General features: G+C 43.5%; 2 protein-coding genes across 3 annotated transcripts in view; one reads left to right on the forward strand and one right to left on the reverse strand.

The window, feature by feature from the left end:
• neto2b (neuropilin (NRP) and tolloid (TLL)-like 2b) overlaps positions 1-5,141 on the forward strand; it is a 14,176-nt gene extending 9,035 nt beyond the window's left edge. The window contains exons 8-9 of one of the 2 annotated variants that reach the window (XM_042110403.1): positions 3,386-3,600; positions 3,827-5,141. In XM_042110403.1, the coding sequence (XP_041966337.1) occupies positions 3,386-3,600; positions 3,827-4,321 (710 nt within the window). In that variant the 3' untranslated portion in view covers positions 4,322-5,141. The remainder of the gene's footprint in view (positions 1-3,385; positions 3,601-3,826) is intronic. The other variant, XM_042110404.1, reaches the window with a different exon arrangement.
• A 5,177-nt stretch (positions 5,142-10,318) lies between these two features.
• si:dkey-30c15.2 (uncharacterized protein LOC558938 homolog) lies at positions 10,319-25,209 on the reverse strand. The gene is made up of 12 exons (XM_042109594.1): positions 24,958-25,209; positions 24,658-24,701; positions 22,338-22,401; positions 21,404-21,547; positions 20,149-20,253; positions 18,995-19,041; positions 18,615-18,740; positions 12,799-12,844; positions 12,242-12,313; positions 11,886-12,003; positions 11,286-11,359; positions 10,319-11,099 (listed from the first exon to the last, which is right to left on the reverse strand). The coding sequence occupies exons 1-12, from the start codon at positions 24,994-24,996 to the stop codon at positions 10,932-10,934; spliced, it is 1,047 nt and encodes a 348-aa protein (XP_041965528.1). The 5' UTR covers positions 24,997-25,209; the 3' UTR covers positions 10,319-10,931.
• Between the last annotated feature and the right edge of the window lie 2,581 nt (positions 25,210-27,790).

Below are 27,790 nucleotides of genomic sequence, written 5' to 3' on the forward strand. Positions count from 1 at the left end.
CTGCTCATTGTAGACATTTGCTCATGACACTGCAATTGTGGGTTTCTAACCAGGTGATGAAACTTGCAGCAGTACAGACAAGGTAGACCAGTTCTATACTTAATGCAATGAAATCCAGCCCTCCGCGCTCTCGTCGTTGCCTGCTACGCGGCGTTGCTATGCCTACCCCGCTCTGCTGCAATTCATCACGGGTAACGTTGTGCGGAAGCCAGTATGCTACTCAACTATTCTCAGCCGGACACTACGTTGCCCGCAATGCATTGCGCACACAAAGTCAAAACCATTTCTGTCTGGTGATACATGATTTAAGCGGCACCAGCGAGAATACAGGAGGGAGGAACTTTCTCTCGTTGCGTTTCAAAAGAGAAAACAGATGTCACTCAGTTTTCAATGGAAAACAAATTCCAACGTTCATTTACAGTGATGTCTGCCCTTCATGACACATAATGTGAACTAATTCACGTTCAAGTTCTTTATTAAAAAATGTGTTGCGTTCAGTTCAACGTTCACGAAAAAATGAGCGTGTTCAATGAACGCGTTCTTTTGAACTCGTTCACGCACAACACTGCCTGAAGGGGTTTCATGGTGAAACAGACACCAGTGACCACTAGAGGGCGGCGGTACGCCAAACCCTGAGCCATATTCACCAGTCCTGGAACTCTCTGTTCCCGTTTCCTCTGCCGAAGACACAAACAGCATGTGGTTGGTGAATGGCAGAAACCACACATTGTACCTATAGACACTGAGACCGCAAGTGATTGGTGAATGCAGAAACCACAGAGAAGGCTGCATTCTGTGGTTTATATACTGAAACCCACATACACAGGAGGCCACATAGAGAGAGAGTGAGAGAGATTTTGATTTTAAAACCATACTTTATTCCAGTTTTACACAACCAAAGCAGGTCAATCAATCAATCTTTGCCATCAAAAGATTGAGATAAGAATAGATAATAAAACCATTTTTTAAATAAAAGATGGCTAAAATGCAATTCATTTTCAATCACAGTGCAAAGTGCTTGTTTGGTACATCACACATCCTCAAAGGTTTCCAGATTTTGCATTAACTCATAAAACCGGAAGTCAACCAAAACTCTGGCTTTAACCAGGGCAGGAAACAGAACAACATTAGTTACTGGTAGGTTTTTAACCTTATTCCTGCTAGTGATATAAATAGCCATTTTGGCTTGCCCAAGGATGAAATTCAGAAGTTTGCATACATTTTGTCTTTTTTTGACATATTTAAAACCAAGGACAAACATCTCTGTGGAGAACTTCACAAAAGAGTGGATCCACCGAGCTTCTGCAGCATTACATCTGGTGCATCAGACGAGGAGCGGACCGTGTAGATATACTAGAAGTACAAATTCGGAGCAGCACAGATGTAGTAATAGCTATAAACTTTAATTAAGGTGCACAAAAGGGACTAACGTTTCGATGCTTCATGCATCTTCCTCAGAGTCCTTGCATAGCATGGTGTAGAAGGCGTGGCAGATCTTGGGCCTCCCTCCAAGGGCTGCACTCAATAAGTATGTTAGCCAAAGAAAAATACAAGTAAAACTTTTACACATAAGTTTTACAATAAAACAATAACTAAATGAACCAACAAGAGAAACAAAAGAAAAGAAAAGAAAAAGACACTAATTTCATGGATATGAGAAAACTTGCCAGTAATTTTAAAAAACTACTTTTCAATCTATTTTATTTTTATTTTTATTTTAAGAGAGTCTCTGTGGAGAACTCTTCACTGAAAGCACAAAATAAACCTTACAGCATGCAAAACAAAGGTTTTAACCTTAAACAAAGTGAAAAAGCATGAAAGACAGTTTCCCTTTGATAGCAGAAAGGACATTCCTGACTAGCATTTGTGTTTATCACTGAAATAAAAGCATTGACAGAAACTGCTCCATATAGAATTCTCCACTGTAAGTCACCCACTCTCTTAGCCAATGGTGGTTTATACAGTGCTCTCCATTCAGGCCTCACCCCACTATTGAGCTTGAGAGCAGCGCTCCAAGGTGTGTCAGCCCTGCTCTCTAAACCTTTTCTATTAAACACCTTTACACACGCATGGTACAGCTGTTTCCCCGTGACCATATTCAGCAACATAGTGTTTGGGTTCCTACTCCTAGATGTTTGAAACGGACCTGTACACCCATCCAAATTGGGTGAAACTACCAGCCCAGGAAAAGGGTCCAGTTGGTCAGGACGACACACCCCTGAACAGTAGTCCACAAGTAGTTCAGTTTCATCCATGGTGCAGGCAGCACGCCATTTTTCCAGGAGCTGCGACACAACCCGAAGTGACCTCAGTCCCATGAAATCAGCAAGCCCCCTCCGGCTGAGGAGATATCCAGATGTGCACCTCCAACCACAGGCTCTTGCAGGAGCCAATATAAGGAGGTTGCAGGACCAAACCTTTTGACATTAAACAAGGCCCAAACTTTCAAACAACTACGATAAAACGGTGGCAGATTTGAAAACACCATTCCATCTGGTTTCATCAAAAACAAGGATTTGTCCAACCCCAAACTCCCACCCATTTTTAATATTGCACAGCTCAAACACCTCCATTCAACATCTGTAGGCCCTGTCAAGAGCCTTTTTACAAACTGCAGTCTAAAAGCTGCAGTCCTACTATGCAAGTGAATGAGGCCCTGCCCCCCCCCCCCCCCCCCCCCCTCATCTTTAGGCAAAAACAGAACAGACTGAGGTACCCAATGCAGCCCGTCTCAAAAATAATTCACCAAAACAGACTGAAACAGACAGGTCACTGAGCTTACAGGTTGAATGGTAACATTTTCTCTCTGGTGGTCTAGTGGTTAGGATTCGGCGCTCTCACCGCCGCGGCCCGGGTTCGATTCCCGGCCAGGGAATGCGGCTTTACAGGGCAGCCGTTAGCCTACTGGTTAGCACTTCGGACCTGTAACCGGAGGGTTGCCGGTTCGAACCCCGACCAGTAGGCACGGCTGAAGTGCCCTTGAGCAAGGCACCTATCCCTTCACTGCTCCTCGAGCGCCGTTGTTGATGCAGGCAGCTCACTGCGCCGGTGTGTGTGTGTGTGTGTGTGTGTGTGTGTGTGTGTGTGTGTGTGTGTGTGTGTGTGTGTGTGTGTGTGTGTGTGTGTGTGTGTGTGTGTGTGTGTAAAAAACTTGCAAAGTACTGCTCCATTTCTGCAATAATAGGTAGTTTATCCATCTGGAAGCGACGATGCCATGTTTACCCATAATCATGCAGTTCAGAATGAAAATAGCACAATGCATTCTGTGTTTGATCAGACCTGCCTAAGTGTGTAACATACTTTCTTCAATGTTTAGATCTGTTAATCCCTGTGTTAATGTCAATATTAAAGTGTGTGTGTGTGTGTGACTGTTCTCCCCCCACAGAAAAGAAGTCTAAGGGCTTCTTTGCGCAGATGAGCCGGACCCACAGCATGGTGATTGCTGGGAGCTCAGGCCTGGTGATGCTGCTGCTGATTGCGTCCATCCTGGTCCAGGTGCGCCAGCCACGCAAGAAGGTTCTGGCCCGCCGCTACAGCCGCGCGGAACTGCACGAGGCCCTGGAGCTGGAGCCACCACACTACGAACTGTTCTCTCTGCAGGTGCAAACACACACACACACACATGCACACACGCACAAACACACACACACACGCACACGCACGCACACACACGCACACGCACACACAGGCACACACACACACATTCATGCCTAGACACGTGCAGCAGGAATGGCACCTGCCCTAGGTTGGGTGCTCACACACACACACACACACACACCCTATCTCATTATACAGTAATAATCATCAGTGTCCACTCTTCCCTCAGCAGGAGCGGCGTCTGTCCTCTGCGGAGATGGGCGACCTGTCCCAGGAGCTGGACAGCTTCCAGAAGCTGCGGCGTGCGTCCAGCGCATCCCGCTGCGTCCACGAGCACCACTGCGGCGCCAACGCGCCCCCCGCTGCCCCCGCTGCCCGGCGGCCTGCCCCCTGGCCTGGGCCCTCGTCTGTCCCAGGGCTCTCTGGAGCTGGCGCAGGTGCAGGCGCTGAGCCGTGGCGCGGGGTTGCGGGGGTTCGGCAGCTGGCACGGGCCCTGCCGGGCAGTCGCCGGGGGTATCGGTCACTCCCACTCTGCACACGCCGCACACATGCACAGCACGCACAGCCTGGACGAGGACCCTGGCGAGGAGGAGGAGGAGGAGGAGGAGGAGGGACTGGATGTGGCGGAGGACGAAGGCTATGCACGCGAGATGGACGGCACCAGCAGCCTGGAGCAGAGGGTCATGGAGGAGATCGGCTGCCAGGCCTTCGGCTGCAGCCATAACCATGGCAACACCGTACAACAGAGATCCCTCTCCATGGACTTCTGATGTGGAGTTGGTCTCCCGAGGCAACCGTGTCCAGCTTCACTGACAAGAGGATGACACAATAACATTCCATAGATAGTCCTCATATCATGTTAAACCTGTTTACCTGTGCTTAGTAGAGGAGAGGAGGGGAGTGGAGAGGAGAGGAGAGGAGAGGAGAGATGAGGGAACAGGTTTATGAGCTAATGTCTGGAGCAGTCTTCATCAGAACGAGTCTTCATCATCTTCATCCGCTGGAATCTTCATCAGAATGAGTCTTTTGGAGGAAAATGAAATAGTTTAGTTTTTTAGTTTTTCCCGTCTGTTTCCCCTCTGTTTGTGTAATTTTCAGTTCGACCCTTTGAGACATTGCACAACACACACACACACACACACACACACACACACACACACACACACACAGACTTTAACCATTTATATTTGTCCACATGGAAGATAATGGTGCAAGGACACAAATATTAAGGATGCAATAGAATACATACACAAACTTATGGACCACTCACTCACACACACACACACACACACACACACACACACACACACACACAAACACACATACACACACATGAAAACACTTGAGGAGTGTTATGATAAGTGTCATTGGAATGGCAGGCACAATGTTTGGACAGTCATATCTGTCAGAGAGGAGGCACATGACCACCATGATTACTACTCCGCTCTGGCCAGCTGCTGTGTCATCATGATGTTGATGGTTATGTTGATAGTGATGATGATGATGATGATGGTATTGATGATAATGATCATGATTATATTGATAGTGATGATGTTGATGGTTATGTTGATAGTGATGATGATGATGATGATGGTATTGATGATAATGATCATGATTATATTGATACTGATGATGTTGATGGTTGTATTGATAGTGATGATGTTGATGGTGTTATTGATGATATTATTATATTGATGATGATTAATTATGATGAAGATAACAATATAGTAATGGTGGTCTGGTTGAACCATGATCATGGTTCTCACGGCGACTGTAGTGTTCTTATATTTCTGGTAACATCCTCATGATAGTTCAATGCTTTAGTCTAGACTGCGTACAATCCTAATCCTGTTTTTCCATGAGAGACCTCTGACATTGTGTCATCATTTAAAAACGTGTTTAATAGTCCCTGAATTATGGCAATAAAGAGTTCTTTCTTCCTTCAAGATGAATCTCAGGTTAATGATACACTCCTCAAATGAAAAAATATAATGTCCGCAACACTGCTTTTGACTCCCATATATTTAATGCACAAAAGAAGACCCAGCAGGGTCTAAACGTTGCCTTTTGTGCATTAAATATATGGGAGTCAAAAGCAGTGTTGTGGACATTATATTTTTTCATTTGAGTACGTTTTTTTTTGTCCTGCACCTGCCAGAAGGTGGGATGTGCACACAATAACTTTTTGCTGAACGTAATGATGCACTCCTACCTGCTCCTCAGACACCGGCCTTTGACCTTGAGTCTCCTGAGGTCACCGGGCCACTGCCAGGACTGCCCAGAAATCACATGACCATTTTGAGAAAGTAAAAGAGAAAGCTATGACACACACACACACACACACACACAGACACTAGTAGGTACTTTTCGCTAGTAAAAAAGCACCAAACCCACCATCAGGCCTAGGTGTGTCTCATCTACACAAAGCATAAAACAAACAGTATGTAGGTCAGACTCACAAAGACCGTATGTGTGTGAGTGTGTTTGTGTGTGTGAGTGAGTGTGTGTGTGTGTGTGTACTAACACACACACACACACACAGACACTAGTAGGTACTTTTCGCTAGTAAAAAAGCACCAAACCCACCATCAGGCCTAGGTGTGTCTCATCTACACAAAGCATAAAACAAACAGTATGTAGGTCAGACTCACAAAGACAGTATGTGTGTGAGTGTGTTTGTGTGTGTCAGTGAGTGTGTGTGTGTGTGTGTACTAACACACACACACACAAAGACTCAACACTTAATCAGATATTATGTGTGTGTGTGTGTGTGTGTGTGTGTGTGTGTGTGTGTGAGACACATAAAGACCCGACACTTAATCAGATATCATTATGTTATCAGGTCACAGCTCATCTGTGACTGGGTCTTTTTCACCTGATACTTCCCTTCAAGAAGATGTAAAGATAGAGCCTTTGATCTATGACAAAGATCTGGGGCCAGATTCACAAAACCTTCTCAAAAACAAAATAGTTCAAATGCTTCTACTTTCTTCTTAATTTAGAAATTAAGATTTGATGTTCATGAACAGAGTTGTATGCTGTTTCTTTAAGACACAGTCAGGGATTTTACGTGATTTCCCATAACATTTTTAGTCACATTCAGCAATCATCTCCGACTGCTAGCTGCCCATTCCATGATTTCACTGTAAAAAAAACAGTCTCTGTAAGCAGCCCAGGCTCCGAAAACTGGAAACAAACAAAGTGGGGGCAGCCTGCCACCAAACAAAAATGAAACCTTACGTGGAATTTCTCTGGGAATACTGAAGGTAGGGAGGGGTGAGCTATCTCTTGGGTGTCTTTCGTTTGATCCTTGGTTAAAATATAATGTATGTTTTTTTGCACAAAAGTGCCTGCTAATAAATGTAAACATAAACTTAAACACAAACAAATGTGACTTCCTGCAAATTCACTGACTGCACCTTTAACTTTCTTCTTATGGTATGCCTTATTCCTAAGATAAAACTTGAGAAGAAACAGTTTATTTTTAATTTTCTTTGCAGCTTTAAGATAGCCCTCTAAAATTGTTACAGTGAAAAGGATGTAAACACTTCTAACAGTTTATTACAAGACAATTCGAATTTTCAATCTTGTATTGTATACTTACAATTAGTCATCAATTAGTTATAGCGAAAGCGATAAACTTAAACAAAAAGCGACTATGTGGTAGAAGAATTAGAAAGAAGTAGCCATTCAGATAGACTAGAGAAGATTAGACAGCAGCATTGTGAAGTCCAGAGTCTGGAGCCAAAGGTCCTTCTGCTTGTTGTTACGACCGGGCTCTAAGCCGCAACATAAAGAGGGAGTCGGGACAACAGAGATAACTTCAACCAATAAAGTATTTATTTAAAAGTAACCAAAAGCAATAAATAACCATTACCAAAAGATGTCTAGGGGAAAGCAAAAGTGTGTATGCAAGTGTGTTCATGTGGATGCGTGTATGCCAAAGTCAGTATGATGTTCAAAGATAGTAAGAGAAGGTGCCAGTGGGAGAGAGATAACCCAAAGGTGCCTGCAACAGAATGTGCCTAACAAAAAAGTGCCCAAATCTAGAGAGAGACCAACCTCTTAAATACCTACACACCTTTACCAGGTGTGTGTGATTAGCTAATTGGGCAAGCTAGGCCTGCATTGCCCATGCAATGGCAATGCCAGGCCTGAGGGAGGCACAAGGGGTCGTAACATTGTGCAGAGCCAATCAAGTCTTATCAAGTCAATGAAGTCTTCCCCAAATTCCATCACTTTCCTGCTCCAGCGGTGTTCTATTGCGGACATCGTTATTGAGCTGCCAGCTTTGTGCTCTCCACAGCACTCTTAAAAAGTGCCCTATTAGAACGCTCAGGAAAAGGTATCCATGCAGTCATACAGATCATATGGGCTCCTCAGAACAGTCATACATTACATTACATTACATTACATTACATTTAGCAGACACCTTTTGACCAAAGTGACTTACATATGTCAAATACAAGGGATTACATTGTCCCCGGAGCAACTTGGGGTTAAGTGCCTTGCTCAAGGGCACAACGGTGGAAGCCGGGAATTGAACCGACAACTTTTAGGCTACTACACGCTAGCCCAGCTCCTTAACCACTACGCTAGCACCGCCCTGTACTGCCTCATACAGTTCATATGGGCTCCTCAGAACAGATATACAGTTCATATGGGCTCCTCAGAACAGATATACAGTTCATATGGGCTCCTCAGAACAGTCATACAGGTCATATGGGCTCCTCAGAACAGATATACAGGTCATATGGGCTCCTCAGAACAGATATACAGTTCATGGCTCCTCAGTACAGATATACAGGTCATATGGGCTCCTCAGAACAGTCATACAGGTCATATGGGCTCCTCAGCACAGTCATACAGGTCATATGGGCTCCTCAGCACCTCAGTCGGTACTCCTCGGGTGAAGAGGAAGAGCGTTTGGAGAAAGTTTACCTTCGTGTCTCTTCTGAGTGAAGTCATTGTTGCATAATATTGTAGTGTGATTGTCTCTGCCTGTGTCCTCTAATATGCGTGTGTGGGTGTGCCTCTCCTTTCTCTGAGTGCGTTTATCTAACATGTTTTATTTGGGCGCTCTGATTTCCTGTCAGAGAGGCTGTCAGTCAGCTGACAGCAGGTGTTTGTGTGTGTGTGTGTGTGTGTATGTGTGTGTGTGTGTCTGTCTCCCATGAGAGGAGAGGATGATGGCTGCCTCTCGCCCCGATGGCTACAGTTCTCCAGCTCTTCTCAAGCTTGTGATCTATTATTCACTAGGCACTGGAAGTGGCTCATATGATTTATTATCTACCTACGTGAAAGGGAATTATCAAAGCAACAATATGCCGTTTGCACTGCTATTTCCATGCTGTGGTTACGTAAAGCTCATTAGAAGTTTGTTTGTATGTGTGTGTGTGTGTGTGTGTGTTTGTATGTGTGTGTATGTGTTTGTGTGTGTGTGTGTGTGTGTGTGTGTGTGTGTCTGCGTTCCCGCCAGGTTCTTGAGAGTTTGTGCTCCTGAAGTTAAACTCTGCTGCGAGGGAGGGTAAAACACACTTTAAGAAGCTAATGAGGTCATGCCATTTTTTTGTTTGATCACACACACACACACATACACACACAGATAAGAGAGAAACAAATATCTATCTCAGACAGTAAAGTTTATGGCTGTTTGCCTTCATTCCTCTTTTTTATTTTTGACTTTTTGTGTCTATGTGTATATGGGGGCATTGGCTGTTCATTTGTCACTTAAATGTATTTATGTACCTGTGCGTGTTGTGTGTGTGTGTGTGTGTTGTTTGTATGTGTGTGTGTGTGTGTGTGTGTGTGTATTTGTGTGTGTGTGCGTTTGTGTGTGTGCTATTGCCTTTGCTTTTTTAAAGACAGTCAGGTGATGTTACATCAAAACACTGAAGCTACTGATCCCTCTGCTGCAATTTATTACACCATTACAATCACACACACACACACACACACACACACACACACACACACACACACACACAGTGTGCGTGACACAGCGTTTTCTGCCTTCCAGTCATCAGGGTTCTGGTGTGTGGCTGTGGAGTGAGGTTGCTTCAGATTCATATGGCAGCCCTGCGGTCATTTCCCTGTGGTCATCTCCCTGTGGTCATCTCCCTGCCGTCATCTTAACCCTCACCCTACCCCTCTAAAAGTGATTATGTTTGTATTCATGTTGTTATGTTGTGCATGTTGTAATGTAGTGTGGACATTCTACAGTGAAACATAATTTTTTTTTTTTTTTAGTATCTGTAAAGTTAAAGTTATCGTGCAAAGAGTGGACTGATCTTCTGTCTGTATAAGTTTCACTTGACCTCTGTTCCATAAACAGGAGCAAACCGAGAGCCTCGGTTATGAAGCGTCCATAAAATCACAAGATAATAAACCCAACAAGAATCTTACATTTTTATTGTGCCATGAGCACAGACTTTACAGTCTGACTGACATATCGGGTGTCTGGCTAGGCCCGCTAGACATGTATCTAGCTGTCCTGAGAAAAGTCCAAACGGGCACCCCACTCTTTAGTCATGCTTCAAAATATCAACATCATCACAACACAATGATTCTCTGAGCAAATAAATACTTCAAAAAAAAAAATGGTGCAACACACTCCATGGATCCCTGAGAGCCCTATATGTGCTTTTAGGGTCTAGAGGTGTGTGTGTGTGTGTGTGTGTGTGTGTGTGTGTGTGTGTGTGTGTGTGTGTGTGTGTGTGTGTGTGTATGCGTGTATGTGTGTGTGTGCGTGTGTGTGTGTGTGTGTGTGTGTGTGTGTGTGCGTATGTGTGTGTCTTGGACTGCTCTTGTCACCCAGATCAGCAGCTTAGTTTTACTCCACAGAACATCTGTGCAGCGCTCTCCGTCTCTCCTGTCCTCTTCTCCCAGTGGCAGTGTGGCACCAGACGCAACTCTTTGCTAGTTTGTAGCAATTATCCGTTTTACGCCAGAGTCCCACATTGTGCAAATGGCAAATGAACTTTGCACATCCACTGGCATGTCAATGGGGAAAAAACAGGTGTGGTCAGGCACATGATCACAAATTGCTACTTTGGTGCCACTGAAAATGATAACTGACTGAGCAACAAAATACAGGTCTAAAGTGAAAAGGCGGTCAGTCCTTCACTCTCTCACCCTCCAAAAAACGGTCTAAAGTGAAAAGACGGTCAGTCCTTCACTCTCTCAGCCTCAAAAAAACGGTCTAAAGTGAAAAGGCGGTCAGTTCTTCACTCTCTCAGCCTCTCCTCTTCTCTCTCAGTCTCTCATCACTCTCTCAGTCCTCTTGGAGTGCCTTTGTCCTTCATGAAAAGCTTGGTTGTCCTGCTGCTTGGTGGTCAGCAGGGTGTGTGGAGTGTGGGAAGCGACTCCTCAAAGTAGGCCCGGCTGGAGGGGGGCGAGGAGAGCAGGGGCAGCCGCTCCCCCAGGACGGCCTCCCGGAAGTTGGGCCTACGCCAGGCGTACACGATGCTGTTCAGGAAACCGTGGAGGGACACGGACAACGTCTGGCAGAGAGAGGGGGGAGGGGGGGGGAGAGAGAGAGAGAGGGGAGAGACAGATAGATAGACAGAAAGTAGGAGGTTAACCTTAATGCAGAAAGTGTGTGCTTACTGTAAAGTGTGCTTTAAGTGTGATTTAAGAAACTGACCACTGACCACCACATAGTGGTCAGGTGTGTGAAACCAACTAACCTGTAAGACATAGAGCGGAAAAAGCTGGTCTTGAGTGATCTGCTTTCTGAAGGACAGACAGAGGAGAAGAAGAGCTGTGAAGAGGAAGGACAGAAGAAGGGAGAGAGAGAGAGAGAGAGAGAGAGAGAGAGAGGGGAGGGAGGGAGAGAGGGACAGAAAGAGAAAGAGAGAGAGGAGGGATGGGAGAGAGAGAGAGTTAAGTTGACACACACACACACACACACACACACACACACACACAAAGACACACACACACACACACACACACACACACACACACACACACACACACACACACACACACACACACACACAGACACAAACTACTATACTGACTGGACATACAGTGTTTGTTTATAAGTATGCGTGCGTGTGCATGTGTGTGTGTTCTCTCTCTCTGTGTCTGACAAGCTGCCGATACAGTGTGTGTATGTGTGTGTGTGTGTGTGTGTGTGTGTGTGTGTGTGTGTGTGTGTGTGTGTGTGTGTATGTGTGTGTGTCTGCGCGCGTGTGTGTGTTTCTCTCTCTGTGTGTCTGCGTGTGTGTATGTGTGTGTGTGTGTGTGTGTGTGTGTGTGTGTGTGTGTGTGTGTGCGCGTACCTGAACTCCAACAGATGCTGATGTTGAACATGATGTAGCGTGCTGAGTTCAGGGCTCCCCTCACCTCTGACTGATTCTCATACTGACGAGACCAACTGTGCAGCTTACAATACACCACCTAAGCAAACACACACACATATACATGTGCACGCACAAAAACACATTTAGCACACTGCTTCCTCTAGCTGTGATCTGTGTGTGTGTGTGTGTGTCTGTGTGTGTTTGACTGTATATACGTGTGTGTGTGTGTGTGTGTGTGTGTGTGTGTGTGTGTGTGTGTGTGTGTGTGAGTGAGTGTGAGTGTGTGTGTCTGTGTGTATGTGTGTGTGTGTGTGTGTGTGTGTGTATGCTCTTACCGTGCAGATGACTAACACGGACACCAGACTGGCGAAGATAAATCCCCTCACAAACATGTCATGTCCTTCATCCTACAGCACACACACACACACACACACACACACACACACAGCCAAACACACACACACATACATACAGTCAAACACACAAATACACACACACAAACACAGATTAGCCAAATGGGTGAAGTCATCTATGGGCTAAAGTTGGTAATTGTTGACTGACTGCACACACACACACACACACACACACACACACACACACACACACCACACACACGTATATACAGTCAAACACACATACACACACACACACACACACACACACACGTATATACAGTCAAACACACACACAAACACACACACACACACACACACACACACACACACCACACACACACACACACACACACAGACCACACACACACACACACACACACACATCATACACACCACACACACACACACACACACACACACGTATATACAGTCAAACACACACACACACACACACACACACACACACACACACCATACACACACACACACACACTCACCACATCAGAGCAGTTATCCTTTCCTATGTGAAGGAACAGCAGGCAGCTGTGTAGAGATGAACACATACCATATAGATTAGTGTGTGTGTGCGTGTGATCTTGTGTATTTGTGTGTGTGTGTGTGTATATGTTGATAATTTTTATAGGTTCTGCCTTCCTAGTATACAATAAGGTATGCAGTTTTTTAAATTTATTTATTTATTTATTTTTATTAATGTTTTTGGCAGACAGCAGAACATACAGAGCATAGACATCAGGTGAAAATTACAAACATACAGTCAGTTCCCTGTCTTTTTTTTTTTTATAAAGCATAGAAACAACACACACACAAAAAAAAAAAACCATAAACAAGAACAAAGTGCCTACAAACTTACATTAACATAGACCTCTGAGTATATCAAACAGTTACATCATTCATACATAATTCAGAAAGGGGCCCCAGACCTGATTTCAGATATCTTCTCTCCCCCTGACGCTGAAAGTTACCCGCTCATATAAAGCCATTTTGGTCATTAGCTCAATCCATTCCTTACAACTACAAAACTCAGATGACTTCCAATGCCTCAATATTATCCTACATCCTGTTATGGTTGCAAGTCGTACCCATAGCCTCTGTCTTCCAGTTAGATTAATGTTATCTGGTCACAGACCCAAGATACATAAAGCTGGAGACTTCAAGAGATTAATTTGAAAAAGACCATTCAATAATCCCATCCCACAGGCGATAATTTTTTCCAGTCATATAACATATGAATTAAAGTCCCAGCTTCTTTCTGACATTTCCAACAGGTGTCCCTGTCTACTAATTTCAGTTTGGCGAGTTTACTAGGGGTCCAATAACTTCTGTGGAGTAATTTATATTGGATAAGCTGCAACTGTGTTATCCCGCGAACAAGTGTACCAGGAAGCAACAAGCTTCTTCCAGCCATCTTCTGGAATCTGAGTTCCCAAGTCTTCCACCCAGCATAGTCTCAGCCCCTCCAAATTGGGCGATCGCACCTCTCTGATGATCTCAGAAAATTTAGATGCTCTACTACTATTATTGCCAGCTATTAGGAATAGGTCCTGGATACTAGATGGAGGGTCTGGGTTAGTGTGCAACTTAGCTTTGATACAGTGTCTAACTTGTAAAAATTTCCAAAATTCCCTTTGATTAAGATTAAATTCTTGTCTGATTTCAGTGAATGATGTCATACCATTTTGACCAAATAGATCCCCGAGCTGATTAATTTCGGAGCTGACCCACGCATCCCACATAAACGGTTTCTTACCTATTTAGTTTTTTATTCCACCAAATGGAGGCTTTAGCGGTAAGATAAGGATTGGTATTAATTAATTCGGGTGAGATCTCAACTAAGTCTCTTGTACAAAAGCCAAAACTGGATCTTTAAAACTGAAGGGTACCGGCCTTCCCGTCTGAGTGAGAAAGGCCTCTAAAGATGTAGGAGCCACAAGCTCCTCTTCGACTTTAACCCATGACGGCCTCTGCTCAGGAGAGTTATTTATCTTATGTAACTGGGAGAGAGAAAATGCATAATGATACCAGTCCACCTTAGACAATGCTAAGCCACCACTATCTTTAGCAGCATATAATTTGGACCGATTGAAAGCTGTTTTTTTGCCTGCCCACACATAACCCTCTACAACTGTATTATAAAGCTTAAACAAGTTTTGCAGAAATGTTAAGGGTAGCATATACAAAATATACTGGATTTTGGGGGAAATAATCATTTTAACCAGATTAATTCTGCCCAATAAGGATAAATTCATTTTTACCCAATTCTGCAAAAGAGGCCGGATATTTTGAATCACTGGAGAAATATTCACTTGCATTAAATTATCCAATCCAGGTGTCAGTTTAATCCCTAAGTACGTCAAACCTGCAGGCATCCACTTAAATTGCCATGTATTTCTAATGGCTGGGGGACATATTTTAGAAAGAGGCATGGCCTCTGATTTTGACCAATTAATTGTGTAGCCAGAAATGTCCGAAAATGAATCAATAATTGAGGAGATGGCAGGTACTGCCACGTCTGGATTACTTGAGATCAAAAGAATGTCATCCGCATACAAAAAAGTTTGTGTTCTTCTTCCTGGCCCACATGTACCCCTTGGATGCATTTACATTCACGCAATGCAATTGCAAGAGGTTCCAGAAATAGGGCAAAAATGAGAGGTGATAAAGGAGAACCTTGTCTAGTGCCACGAATAAGATTAAAAGATGGTGACATTATCCCATTGGTAAGAACAGTAGCCATTGGATCTGTGTATACTAACTGCAACCACTGCATAAAGGACGGACAAAAGCCAAACCTCTTCAATAAAACAGAAAGGCATACTCAACTTTGTCAAACGCCTTCTCCGCATCTAGGGAGAAGGCAACAACAGGATCTAAGTTATTTCTGCTCTTCCAAAAAATATGTAATATCCTGCGTAGATTGTCAGCTGAGCATCTACTTTTAATAAATCCAACCTGGTCCCTATGCACCAAACTGGGAAGCACCTTCTCAAGTCTAGCAGCAAGTATCTTAGAAATAATTTTTTCATCTACATTAATTAACGAAACAATATTGTGGGTCTTTCCCTTTCTTATGTAGTAATTAGGGTTGGGTATCGTTTGGGTTTTATCCGATACCGGTGCTAAATCGATACTTTTAAAACGGTGCCGGTGCCAAAACGGTGCCTGAACCGGTACTTTTTAAAATGTTTTAAATTAAAATGGCATGAATTGCTTTTTTTTTATTGATAAGACAAATTTGAACATGAAATTGAACTGTTAAATTCAATTTACTATCAATATCACATTGCTCCTACGAATAATACATTTAAATGTTAAAACAGCTTGCCATGCATGCACACACAATGGTAAGCTCTGCTTTCAAGTTTACCCAGTGTAGGCGGTTTGCCATAAGGTATGTTAAAACCGCTTGCCATAGAACTGCCAGATCATGGACAACTGCATTTGCAAGCAAGCTAATCTAACAGGGACTCTACTTTCCAGTTAATTCAGTGTGTTCCCAAATGCTTCAAGAAATGTCATGTCTTAATCTATAACACGTAATAGTTTTGAACATGTTAGGCTACATGTCGGTGTTGAAGTGTTTAGATTCCCAGCGCTAGCCTAGTAGGCATTTTAACAGCAACTATGGCTATGCGCTAACACCAGTCAGCTGAGTTTAATTAGCGATAACGTATGGAGATGTTTTCGTAGCCTCTGACAGCTCAGTGACATCAGGTATGTAACCTACATATTTATGTTTTTGCCAGCTAACTTTTAACATGATCTTCATATTCATTGTGATGCTATATGGGCCTCATGCACATGAAATATTAATATCATGCCATTATGTTGTTTAGAACACACCGTGAAATAAAGTTTTCACCTTACAACTTTGCTGATAACATTTCAAATAAATGCCAGTTAGCGCATTAGCAAGGATATTGTGTAACGTATAGGATGTTGTTTCATAGCCTTTTGCTTGTGTGTAGTTAGGCCCACTGCTAGATTTTGACAGGAGCTCGCGATATCGCTTTAAAGTAAGGTACTTGGGCTCACGCAAGCTGTCAAACACTGTCCACTCGCCTATGTGGTGCACCCCTCTGGTTTATACATCCAGTGTTTGTGTTAGCTAACTGTATCTGAATGTGTTGCTATCAGAGCAAGACAGAGATGGCGCATGACATGCAGTGATGCCTCGTATAAAAAATAAATTAAAAAACGCTATTTAAGTACCGAAATGAGGCACCGAAATCCACGTTGTTATTCGATGCAGTTACTACCGTTTGCGTCGGCACCGGTGCCATATTAGAACCGTGTTTCGGTGCCCAACCCTAGTAGTAATGTTATCACTGCTGACCTCATACTAGGTGGCAACCTACCCTTCTGTAAGGCATCTTGATAGACTGCTAATAGTCTTGGAGCCAGATCGTCCACAAAAGACTCTGATGGAAATCCATAATTGCCAGGAGCCTTACCCAACCTAAGAGTATTAATTGCCTGCCTAATTTCCGTTAATGTGATCTCTCCCTCCAGTAAATTTCTTTGAACGTCAGTCAGACTAGGAGTTTTAATAGATGAAAAGAAATCTGACAGCCTCAGTTCCTCGATCGGCCCATTAGAGGTATATAGCTCTTCATAGAATTTAGTAAAAACATCATTAATTTCCTTTTTATTGGTGGTCAACTTATTATTATTATCAAATATAGAGGGAATTAAATTACTAGATTGTAGCCAACATTTTGCCTGTTCTCTCACCTTGTTCAAAATATTTCTGATTCAAATAGAACATTGCATATTCAACTTTTTTCTGCAATAAGCTGTTCAGCTCAAATTTAAGCTTAATTAATTTATTCCATATTTCCCTCTCAGGATGCTGTGTGTGTTGTCTCTCAAGTACCTTAATGTCCTGTTCTAATTTCAACAATGTATCCCTCTGAGCTTTTTTGATCGAGGAGCTATACTGAATATGACGACCCCTTACGTAAGCCTTAAAAGCATCCCAGGTTATTCCAACGTCATCTATAGAACCTTCATTGCAAACCCAAAAGTCATTCATTATTATTCTTATATATTCACAATAACCCCTGTTTTGTAATAGTGAGTTGTTTAGATGCCACCTAAGTGAATGTTTCACTCCTTCTCTGATAAGACAAACTCTATAGGGGCATGGTCAGTTACAACTATGTTACCAATGGAGGACCCAATAGTTTGACTCACCAAAGAGCGAGAGACAAGGAAATAATCTATCCTAGAATTAGTAGAATGTAGATGGGAGAAGAATGTATAGTCTCTTTCTTGAGGATGGAGCAATCTCTATATATCCACTAGGCCCAATTCTTCTGACAAAACATCCACTGCAACATACTGTATACAGGGTCATTGTTTCGCCTGGGTTGGGAAGATTTATCCAAAAACACATCCCTGACCTGGTTGAAATCCCCCCCAATTACAATATTTGTATTTCCAATATTCCGTACTAGGTTACAAACTTTGTGAAAGAATTCTGGTTGAGGAGAGTTGGGGGCATAGATATTGACCAAAGTAATTTTCTGACCCTCCAGGCATGCATCCAAGACCAGCAAACAGTTATTGTGTGCACATCCCACCTTCTGGCAGGTGCAGGACAAAAGAAAACTATACTCAACTGAAAAAATATAATGTCCGCAACACTGCTTTTGACTCCCAATTATTTGATGCAACGTTTCGACCCTGCCCACCCAATTTCTTTTCAGTTTTAAAGATTCTTCTTCATCAAGATGTGTCTCCTGAATAAGAACAATGTCTGTCTTCTTCTGCTTTAAATATGTTAGGATTTTATTTCTTTTAACAACATTATGGCAACCAGCTATATTCCATGACACTATTTTAAATAAAGCCATGGAACCCTAAAAACCACATTATTGTTAATGGACAATTAGCCCAGAGGACTTCAGTTCGTGTATTCATTATATGACAAGGTTGCTCACAGTTTCATTAAGAGACTCGATACTACCTTTCACCGCATTCATGTCATGAGCTAGCTGCTCAAGAATAGATCTTATAGTAGTCAACTCAGTGGCAACGTTATCTTTAGATGAACTCGTGGATGCAACAGGTGACTCAGCCATTGCAGATAACGAATTAGCCTGGTATGCAGTTTTATATACTGTAGGTTTGTCAGGTAGTAGCAGGCTGAGCTCTGACCCAGCAGAGTGTAAGAACCGTCAAAGGGGTACATATGGGTGTGTATCGTTGGTGTGTATCACTGGTTTGTTTTGTCTCTGTTTGGCTGGTGTGTGCACATGTGTGTGTGCGCGTGTGTGTGTGTGTGTTTTACCTGGTGCAGTATTCAGAAGTAGGAAGACCCCTGTTGAGGCTACTGTCTGCGCTTGCAGGCACCATCTCCACCATGGTAGTGCTCATGGTCACCGCATACACAACGAACGCACTCATCGGCACCAACCTGTTAGTACACACACACACACACACACATCCACACACACACACACACATACACACACAAACACACACACACATGCACAGACACACACATATGTGCACAGACACACACACACACACACACACACACACACACATACACACACACATATACATGCGCACACACACACAAATGCAAATGTAAATAGACGTGACTATAGAGAGACTATGAAAAGTCTACAGAAACCAGAGATCTACACCAAACCATGCAGCGCTTACCAGACACTGGCGTAGAATATCCCAAACCTCCTCCTCCTCCTCCTGATCTGTAGAACACACACACCAAGACTTATCAGCACACACACACACACACACACCAGGACTCATCAGCACACACACACACACACACACACACACACGCACACACACACACACACACACCAGGACTCCAGGACTCATCAGCACACACACACACACACACCAGGACTCATCAGCACACACACACACACACACACACACACGCACACACACACACACACACACCAGGACTCCAGGACTCATCAGCACACACACACACACACCAGGACTCATCAGCACACACACACACACACACACACACACACACACACACACACACACACCAGGACTCCAGGACTCATCAGCACACACACACACACACACCAGGACTCATCAGCACACACACACACACACACACACACACACACACACACACACACACCAGGACTCATCAGCACACAAACACACACACACACACACACACACACACACCAGGACTCATCAACATACACACACACACACACGCACACACACCAGGACTCATCAGCACACACACACACACACCAGGACTCATCAGCACACACACACACACACACACACACACACACACACACACACACACACACACACACACCAGGACTCATCAGCACACACACACCAGGACTCATCAGCACACAAACACACACACACACACACACACACACACACACATACACACACACACCAGGACTCATCAACATACACACACACACCAGGACTCATCAGCACACACACATCAGGACTTGCCAGCACACACAAGGACTCGTCAGTATGTATGGCATGCGCCTCAAATTCGGAAAGTATTTCCACTCTACAAACTACAGTGATCAAAAACTCTAGGACTCTCTCTAGGCCTTCTCATTATGTGTATGAATATCTGTGCGCGTGTGTGCGTGTGCGTGTGCGTGCGTGTGTGTGTGCGTGTGCGTGTGCGTGTGTGTGTGTGTGTGTGCTGATGACTCCTTGTGTGAGTATATGTGTTTGTGTCTGTGCATGTGTGTGTGTGTTTGTGACTGTGCATGTAAATGTGTGTGTGTGTGTGTGTGTGTGTGTGTGTGTGCGTGGGTGGGTGCGTGCGCGTTGTCCTCCTGTCTCACCTCGTGCTGGTCTCCCTGCTCTGGCCTCTCTCTCCAGCCCTGTGTGGCAAATGTAGACTCGCAGGCGTAGAGAATCGCCATCAGGAACGAGATGCAGTAGAACATCTGGACAGAGAAAGAGAGACAGAGAGAGAGACAGAGAGACAGAGAGAGACAGAAACACTTAATTAATTAAGTGCATGCTGAACAGATATGCCTTTAGACCCCTTTTGAAAGACCCAAACTATCATAGGAACGGAGAGCATTGGGTAACTCATTCCACCAACAAGGAACCACTGAGGAAAAGAGTCTTGAATTTGACCTCGCGTTTATGGCTGGTCGACACAACATAGAATTCATCATAGAATTGAGATAGCACGGAGCAGGTCCAGCAAGTGTCCTCTAGGCCAATGTGAGAGATTTCCATTTTGTCCATAAAACATTGTTCTTTCTGAGACTGGGTTGGCTGCGGTAATGTCTGGCCAGAGTAGATCTTATCTCATGTCAGTTATGCTGCACTTCCCTCATGTCTGACCCTATGGCCATCCACCTCCGTCTGACCTCAGTACAGTTTTCACACCTCACACCGCACAATGTCACATGCCTATATGGTAATGAGTTTTTTATGAGTCTACCGGTATACAGGCACAGCGACTTACATTTACGAGTGTGCGTTTGTAACAACTTAACGTTTACGAGTGTTTGTATGTAACGTCCTTCAGACAGGAGTATGGGTACAGTCTGTTTCATCACCTGCCCCTGTTACTCAACATGTTTTACTGTGAGGAAGAGTGGATTCTAAAAGCGACTAGGCATATTTTAGAACACAGGGAACAGACCGACACGACCTATGGAAGGTGACACAGCATTTAACGAGTTGTCAGGAGTACTAACGAAACACGTCTCGTAGCTTACGAGGACGTTTACCTTCACCACATGGACGTTCACCGTAAAAGAGACGCCATGCTTGACGACGTCTTTTTTGCGTTCCCATTGGGTCAGCAGGCTGAGGGCTTTTGACCCATATAATAGCCGCACTGATCTGAATTAGTGGAGAACACATGCAAATCCTGGCAGCAATGTTAAAAAATGGCCTTGGCATGGCCTTGGCTGGACCCTCATATGTGAAATATCTAAACAAATCTATCTGCTTTGAAAATGTGTGTGTTACTCTCCATGTGTTTGAGTGTTTACAGTATGTGTCTGCTGTATGGACATGCACAGGTGTGATGGATGTATATATGTAGTATGTATATGTGTGCATATTTGTGCTCACCAGGGAGAGAGAGAGTCCCAGCTCACACAGCAGGACGTTGGACCGCACCCCTGCAGACAGCGGCAGGACATTGATGATGTTTGTGCCCATGAGGATGGCAGAGGCCAGGAAGTCGGCCAAGCCGAGCTGGACCAGAGGCTTGACCTGAGACCCAAACAACAACATCAACAACAACATCAACATTAAATATCATTCATCAAATCATGACCAATGACCCTGCTCAGTTACAGATCTCTCTCTCTCTCTCCAAGAATCTGTTTCCTAAAGAGGCTCTGATGAGAGTTCATGCTGAACGTGGCAGAGAAGAGGAAATGCACATGTGTGAGCTTACACAGGTTAACTTTGTGTGTGGATGTGGGTTTGTGTGTGTGTGGGTAACTTGCAAACCTGCTAGCGCTAACGCAAACCAAGTAAATGGCCTGCATTCGTGACCGCTCAAAGCCTACAGAATTCCACACAGCTCCTTTAAGGTGATTAAAGTAGAGGGAGCTGGGACACAGGTGGTTGCACTTCATTTCCCAGTGTCCGTGGGCCTGGCGACGGAAGTTCGGGTCTGACCCGCTATCATTTCCCAATCCCACCCATCTCTCTATAATTGTGCTGCGAGTAGCCCCTTCCCCCTCAGGCTGCATTCAGCTGATCTGCTGCAGTCCCATATTAGCCTGTTCTAAACGGTGGGGAGAACTCAGCGGGAGCTGGTGTTAGCACAGCAGTGCCGCCACTGACTTTACTGTAACAGTGGATGTGTGCTCTGAGATAAAACCCTTCAGAGATAAGTCAGTCAAGTCAAGTCACATTTATTTATATAGTGCATTTCATAAACAGAGGTCATTCAATGTGCTTTACGATAAGACAGGTCCTACACTCAAGACACATTCCATCACACGCACACACACACACACACACACACACACACAAACCTATTTCTACCCACCTGTTCATTGAGGTAACGCCTCTTGATGATGGACAGAAGCACTACAGAAGAGCTTCCCAACAAACTGTAAGAAAGCAGAGAAAGCAGTTATGTAAGTATGTTAAGTTCTATAAGTACATTAAGTTCTATACACAGAAAAAGCAGTTCTATAAGTACATTTAGTTCTATACACAGAAAAAGCAGTTCTATAAGTACATTTAGTTCTATACACAGAGGAAGCAGTTCTATAAGTACTCTATGAGCAGAGAAAGCCATTCTATACGTACACAACACATAGATGCTGGAGGTGGGAGGAAATGTATTTATTGCATTTTATAGTATTAATGTGGCACCAAGTACTGTGATATTTAGTCAAGGACTATTATAATGTACCCTGGAAATCCAGAGTTCTCGCGAGAGCACAATGGAATTGTCTCTGCGAGACACTCTGGCGCTGCAACGTTGGAGGACAGTACACATTGGTCGTAGTGTTATCCGATTGCGTCGAAGTCCGAAATAATTCAGAGTAAACATGGTCTAGTGTTGAATTGCGTGCAGTGAGATTTTTAAATGCATGCTTGTTGCCGCCCCTCGAGTTGGGCCATTATATTGTTCTTTGCCAGACCCTTAATCTTTCTAGATTATCAGGGTCTGGATTTTCCAGGCTAATTATAATGTGCCAAAATGGTTGATCTAATATCTGGTAGAAATAGAATCATAATCGAATTGCAATATTATCTGGATCGTAAAATGTGAAGAATCACAAAAATATCATATTGCAAGCCAATTATCACTGTAGTATCATATGGTCAAATCTGTGGGAACTCCCACCCTTAACATAAATAGAAACACATTCCAATCTAATGTTCAAGAGTACTGAGGCAAAAATATATTGCAATTCCAAACCGCCCAGCCATGGTCATCATCTTCGATTTGGAGTGGTGGGCGACGCGCTGTCCAGTACCGTGGTGCTGAAACGGATTGAACCTCGGGCAGACACCATGCTTCCATCCCCGATATTCGGGGTAAAGTTCTGGTAGTAAAGTCAGTCGAGGAAAAACATTGTGCCAACTTATGAAAGCTATTGGGCACTTGGATAGGGGCAACAGATCGCTTACGCGCATGTGCGCTGTGATTATCGCATGGAGGACCAGACCCGGCGGCAGACACAAATTCACGGACGGGCATTACACCTTTCCAGGGGGGGCACGGGAACTTAAATTGATCACGGTAGTTTAAGCTTACACTTGACAAAACATTGTCATATGAAAATGTAGATGCAATTGTTGTAAAATGGTGCAGCTCCCCGTGCGCAGGGATGGAGAGAGAGAAAGCAAGAGGGGATGCGTGTTAGAACTGAGATGCGTGTGGAAAAAAGTAGACGTGCTATTGAGACTGGAGCTAGTCATATTCAAAATAATGCAAAAATAAATCCGCAGATAAAACCCAAATCCTCGTTCATTTGCTAACCACTTTCAGATAGAGTGTTAGGGGGTTAGCCCCGAAGTTGCGGATAACTTCGGCCCTGGAGTGGTAAAGCTCCCTGTTCTCCGACTAGGTCAGAAGAAAAAACAGTAAAGGTTAACGCTATCAAACAAACCCAGAAACTACTAGGCCTACTTCTACTAACTACGATATGAGATATAGCCTACCTGCGAGCCGATAAGCCATATTTGTCATCGGATGACAGGGGTTAGTGCAGAAGTGAAGTAGACTGCGCCATGTAACCTCTCCATTTAGGTGATGGGCTTACCTAATGTTCCTGATTGATTAGCTACGGAATAATACAGATTTTACAAGTTTTATTTGCTACTTGCTACATTGACAAACGTATAATATAGGCCTACATTTAATACGTGTTCAAAATCAATCTATGGGATTGGGGTTGGTTGGTGCAGCCAAGCTCGTCCAGGGCGGGCACAGATGACTTCCGGACGGGCCTGGCCCCCCAAAGCCCCCCCCATGACGCCGGGACTGTGGAGGACCTATCTTGGACAAATATTTGTAATGTCTTTACTTTGAACAAACAGAATTCGCTGCAATATTTCTGTTCCGCCACGATGTTTTCACGTATAACACCTTAGGACACAGAATAGTGTTATGAAACCACTATAGATGAAATATGTTGTCTCATAAATTGAAAACATATCCAAGTTGCTCTGCTGGTTGAACTAGTTCCGTGGCAGGTTCAGATAAGCCAAAGACGTCACACCTGTCACCTGGGTCTCCTTTATTTACGCTTGCACAAAAAACACCGAAAAATTACTGGAAAGACTCATTCCTGACCTTCAAAGTCTCGGTGAAAGAATAATTTAAGTTGGCAAAAAAGGCGGACACTCACCTGAAACTCAGCGTCGATATGTACAGTCTCGACAGAGTATCAATCTAGGGAAACATGAGGGAACTCTTAACAGCGTTGGAATCGATTAAATGTAGACTAAAGCCAATTTATTCATATGTAATCTTCTGCAACAACATTCCATGCTAATTCTTTTTTAAAAATGGCAATTTGCCATTTGATTTAGCACACTAAGGACAATGTAAACAAAAGGCCTCTCTCTCCATGTGCCGGCTGAAATTAATATTCGCTGCCATACCTGCCACTTTTGTAGTCGGCTGAAGTTAATATTTGCTGCCATACCTGCCACTTTTGTAGTCCTGCTGTAGCGTTCATTGTCATAGCTTAACCAAACCGCTGCAAATCACCACGGTAGTGCTCTGCTCTCCGGTGCTACGGTGACTGAGACACCCTGTGCATCGTCTGCGCGCTTCAGCGACGCTGGTGTTTTATTAACGCACAGCCCGCCCGCCTCACTAGCACCGTCTGGAAGTTGGACCTAGATTGGATCACGTGTTGACTTGAGTCGCTGGTAGGCAGCAGACATGTCCTCTGCACCTGTCCCCTCCCTAAGTGTGTGTGTGTGTGTGTGTGTGTGTGTGTGTGTGTGTGAATTTGGGCTCCGGGCATATTTCCCCCATTGCGTCACACGGACCGAATCGACGATGGGCAGACATGGACAATGCATGTCCTGTAATGCTGTGAATTTGGCATTATTCAGCTTACCGTCAAATGTTTTTTTTTTTATTATTAGAAATCACAAACATGAGTTTTACAGTTTTTTTTCTGAATGCTTAAACACAACTGTGATTCTTATAGCACAATTTCTAAAACTATTAATACTTAGGCCTATAGCAAAACCACTCACTGAGTTAGCTATAAAAGCACAAACACTGCTTTGCACTCAGTTTGCAATTTTGGAACACACACTTTGCACAACTGTAGGCACAATTCACTGCTTTTTTTTGCGGAACTGTAAACACAACTCATGCTTTACACTCAATTTCCAAATGATCAACACACTCCTACCAAATCTATACACATGTATGGCTATTATTTTCTCTATTTTGCCAACTCTCTGGCACACTTTCTCATGTGAAAAATGTTTTAGATAATTAGTTCACTTTGCAATCAGCCTAAGCACTATAAATAAGCCACAGGTAATGGGTACAATAGAGGGAGCAGGAAGAGTGAGAAAAGTAAGAATGAGAGGAGGCTGAAGAACATGGAGGTGAAGAAGTAGGAGGAAGAAGAGGAGGAAGAGGATGCAGAGGTGAATAAGTGAGAAGGAGAGAATCACAAGGACAAGGAGGTGAAGTTAGAGGAAGAGGACAAGGAGGAGCAAGAGGAGGATGGGGAGGGGGAAGAGGAAGGGTAAGAAGAGAAAAAAAATAGCCTTTTACAGGCAAAAAAATCAGTCTACATGTGGGGATATTGTCATGTCAGGCCTGGATACGGCATTCCAGAATATATTTTCCCCGGTGCCTTGTAGACGGAATTTTGAGAGAGACGACCTGATGTAGACTGATTTGTTTTGTCTCAGTGAAATGCTATTTTGTGTTTTGACTTGGAAAAACACACTTGTGTTTGTTTTGATGTGTGTAAATAAACACTAATACTTGAAGTTTGGATCCCTGTATGTTTACAGAACTATGACAAAAGTATGACCTCAAACTGACATAGTCTACCTTGTGCACAGAGAAAGCAAAAGCCAGATGTGTTTTACCATCAGTGTGTAGTTGGCACATTGTGTGCTTACTATTGTGATGGCTTGTGTTTACTGTTTGATACAAAAACACCATTTTTACGAAAGTGTGAAGAGTTAAGCAAGGTGTGTTAGCTTTTTTTTTTGTTAGCCTGTTGTGTTCACTTGTTTACATTGAATCTGAAGATGAAGCACTCTTGATAGAAAGAGCAACTCCCCTCAACCCCCACATACACACACACACACACACACACTCTCTTTCTCTCTCTCTCTCTCTCTCTCTCTCTCTCACACACACACACACACACACACACACACACACACACACACACACACACACACACACACAGAACTGAGAATGGCTGTAGCCCAATGCATTTACTCGTGTGTAGCATGGCATGTGGCAACAGCAGATTAATCCTAAATGGGGAGGTGATAAGGTGCATGATTTCTCGCATCCTGGGTAGATGCATCTTAGTCAGTGGTTCTGAAACTTTTTTCTGTCATTTCCCCCTTTAAAAGTGGGGAATTTTCAAGCCCCAGCTGACCCCAACAACCCAGCAAAATGGTAATGTTAAAATACTTTTTTCACATATTGGTTTCAATTTTAATTCATATGTTGGTCTGTTTATGACTGTTTGTGTGTGGTTATTTTGTTTTGATTCTATGATCTTCCTTGTCAAAAAGGAAAGGCATTATTAAAGAACACCTTTCCTCCTGTTCCTCGCGCCCCACCTGTCACGCCCCACCGTGCAATGATGGTTTAAAACTCATCATTGCACACTTTACCAGAATGTGGGTTGGTCTTCCTTGTCAGATAGGAGGGATAGACATTGCCTTCTTTTTATTTATAAGGCATTAGCAGGGAAACTACCCGCTTACCTGAGCTCCCTGTTGAAATTTAAGTCTATGTGTCACAATACCATGGGCACAGAGTCTCATCTCCCTTGAAACCCCACTAGTGAAATCTGACTTTGGGAAATCTGCTTTTAACTTTTTTGCAGAATATACGTGGAACAAACTGCAAGAAAGTCTGAAACTAAGCTTATTTGTATCAGTTGATAATTTTAACTGTTTTCTTCATGATATGGCTACGGTAAAGTGCTCCTGTTTTTAACAAACTCGTTTTTATTTGTTTTATGTTTTTTATTTATTTATTTCATTTTTTCTATTCATTACTATTACATTTTTTCTATTCTATTTCCCCTGGGGATCAATAAAGTATCTATCTATCTATCTATCTATCTATTTATCTATTTGTTCTTAGGCCTACATTTGTATTGTATTCTTCTTCGATTCAATTTGATATTTTTGTACTCTGTTTTCTTAGGAACTGTTTGTCATCAGGGCTTTGCTGTAAAAAAGCTCTCTGGGCTCATTGAAATTTCCCTGAATAAATAAATTACATATAAAATGACATATATGTCTCTA

Source organism: Alosa sapidissima, chromosome 11, assembly GCF_018492685.1.
Source record: "Alosa sapidissima isolate fAloSap1 chromosome 11, fAloSap1.pri, whole genome shotgun sequence".
Lineage (NCBI taxonomy): Eukaryota > Metazoa > Chordata > Actinopteri > Clupeiformes > Clupeidae > Alosa > Alosa sapidissima.

Excerpts from the sequence above, each read along its gene's own strand:
- si:dkey-30c15.2 (XM_042109594.1), bottom strand. The coding sequence starts at position 24,996 with ATGACAATGAACGCTACAGCAGGACTACAAAAGTGGCAG. Across the intron at positions 19,042-20,148 it reads AGCAGGGAGACCAGCACGAG|ATCAGGAGGAGGAGGAGGAG; the intron begins GTGAGACAGGAG and ends TGTGTTCTACAG. Across the intron at positions 12,004-12,241 it reads CCGTGTTAGTCATCTGCACG|GTGGTGTATTGTAAGCTGCA; the intron begins GTAAGAGCATAC and ends GTGTTTGCTTAG.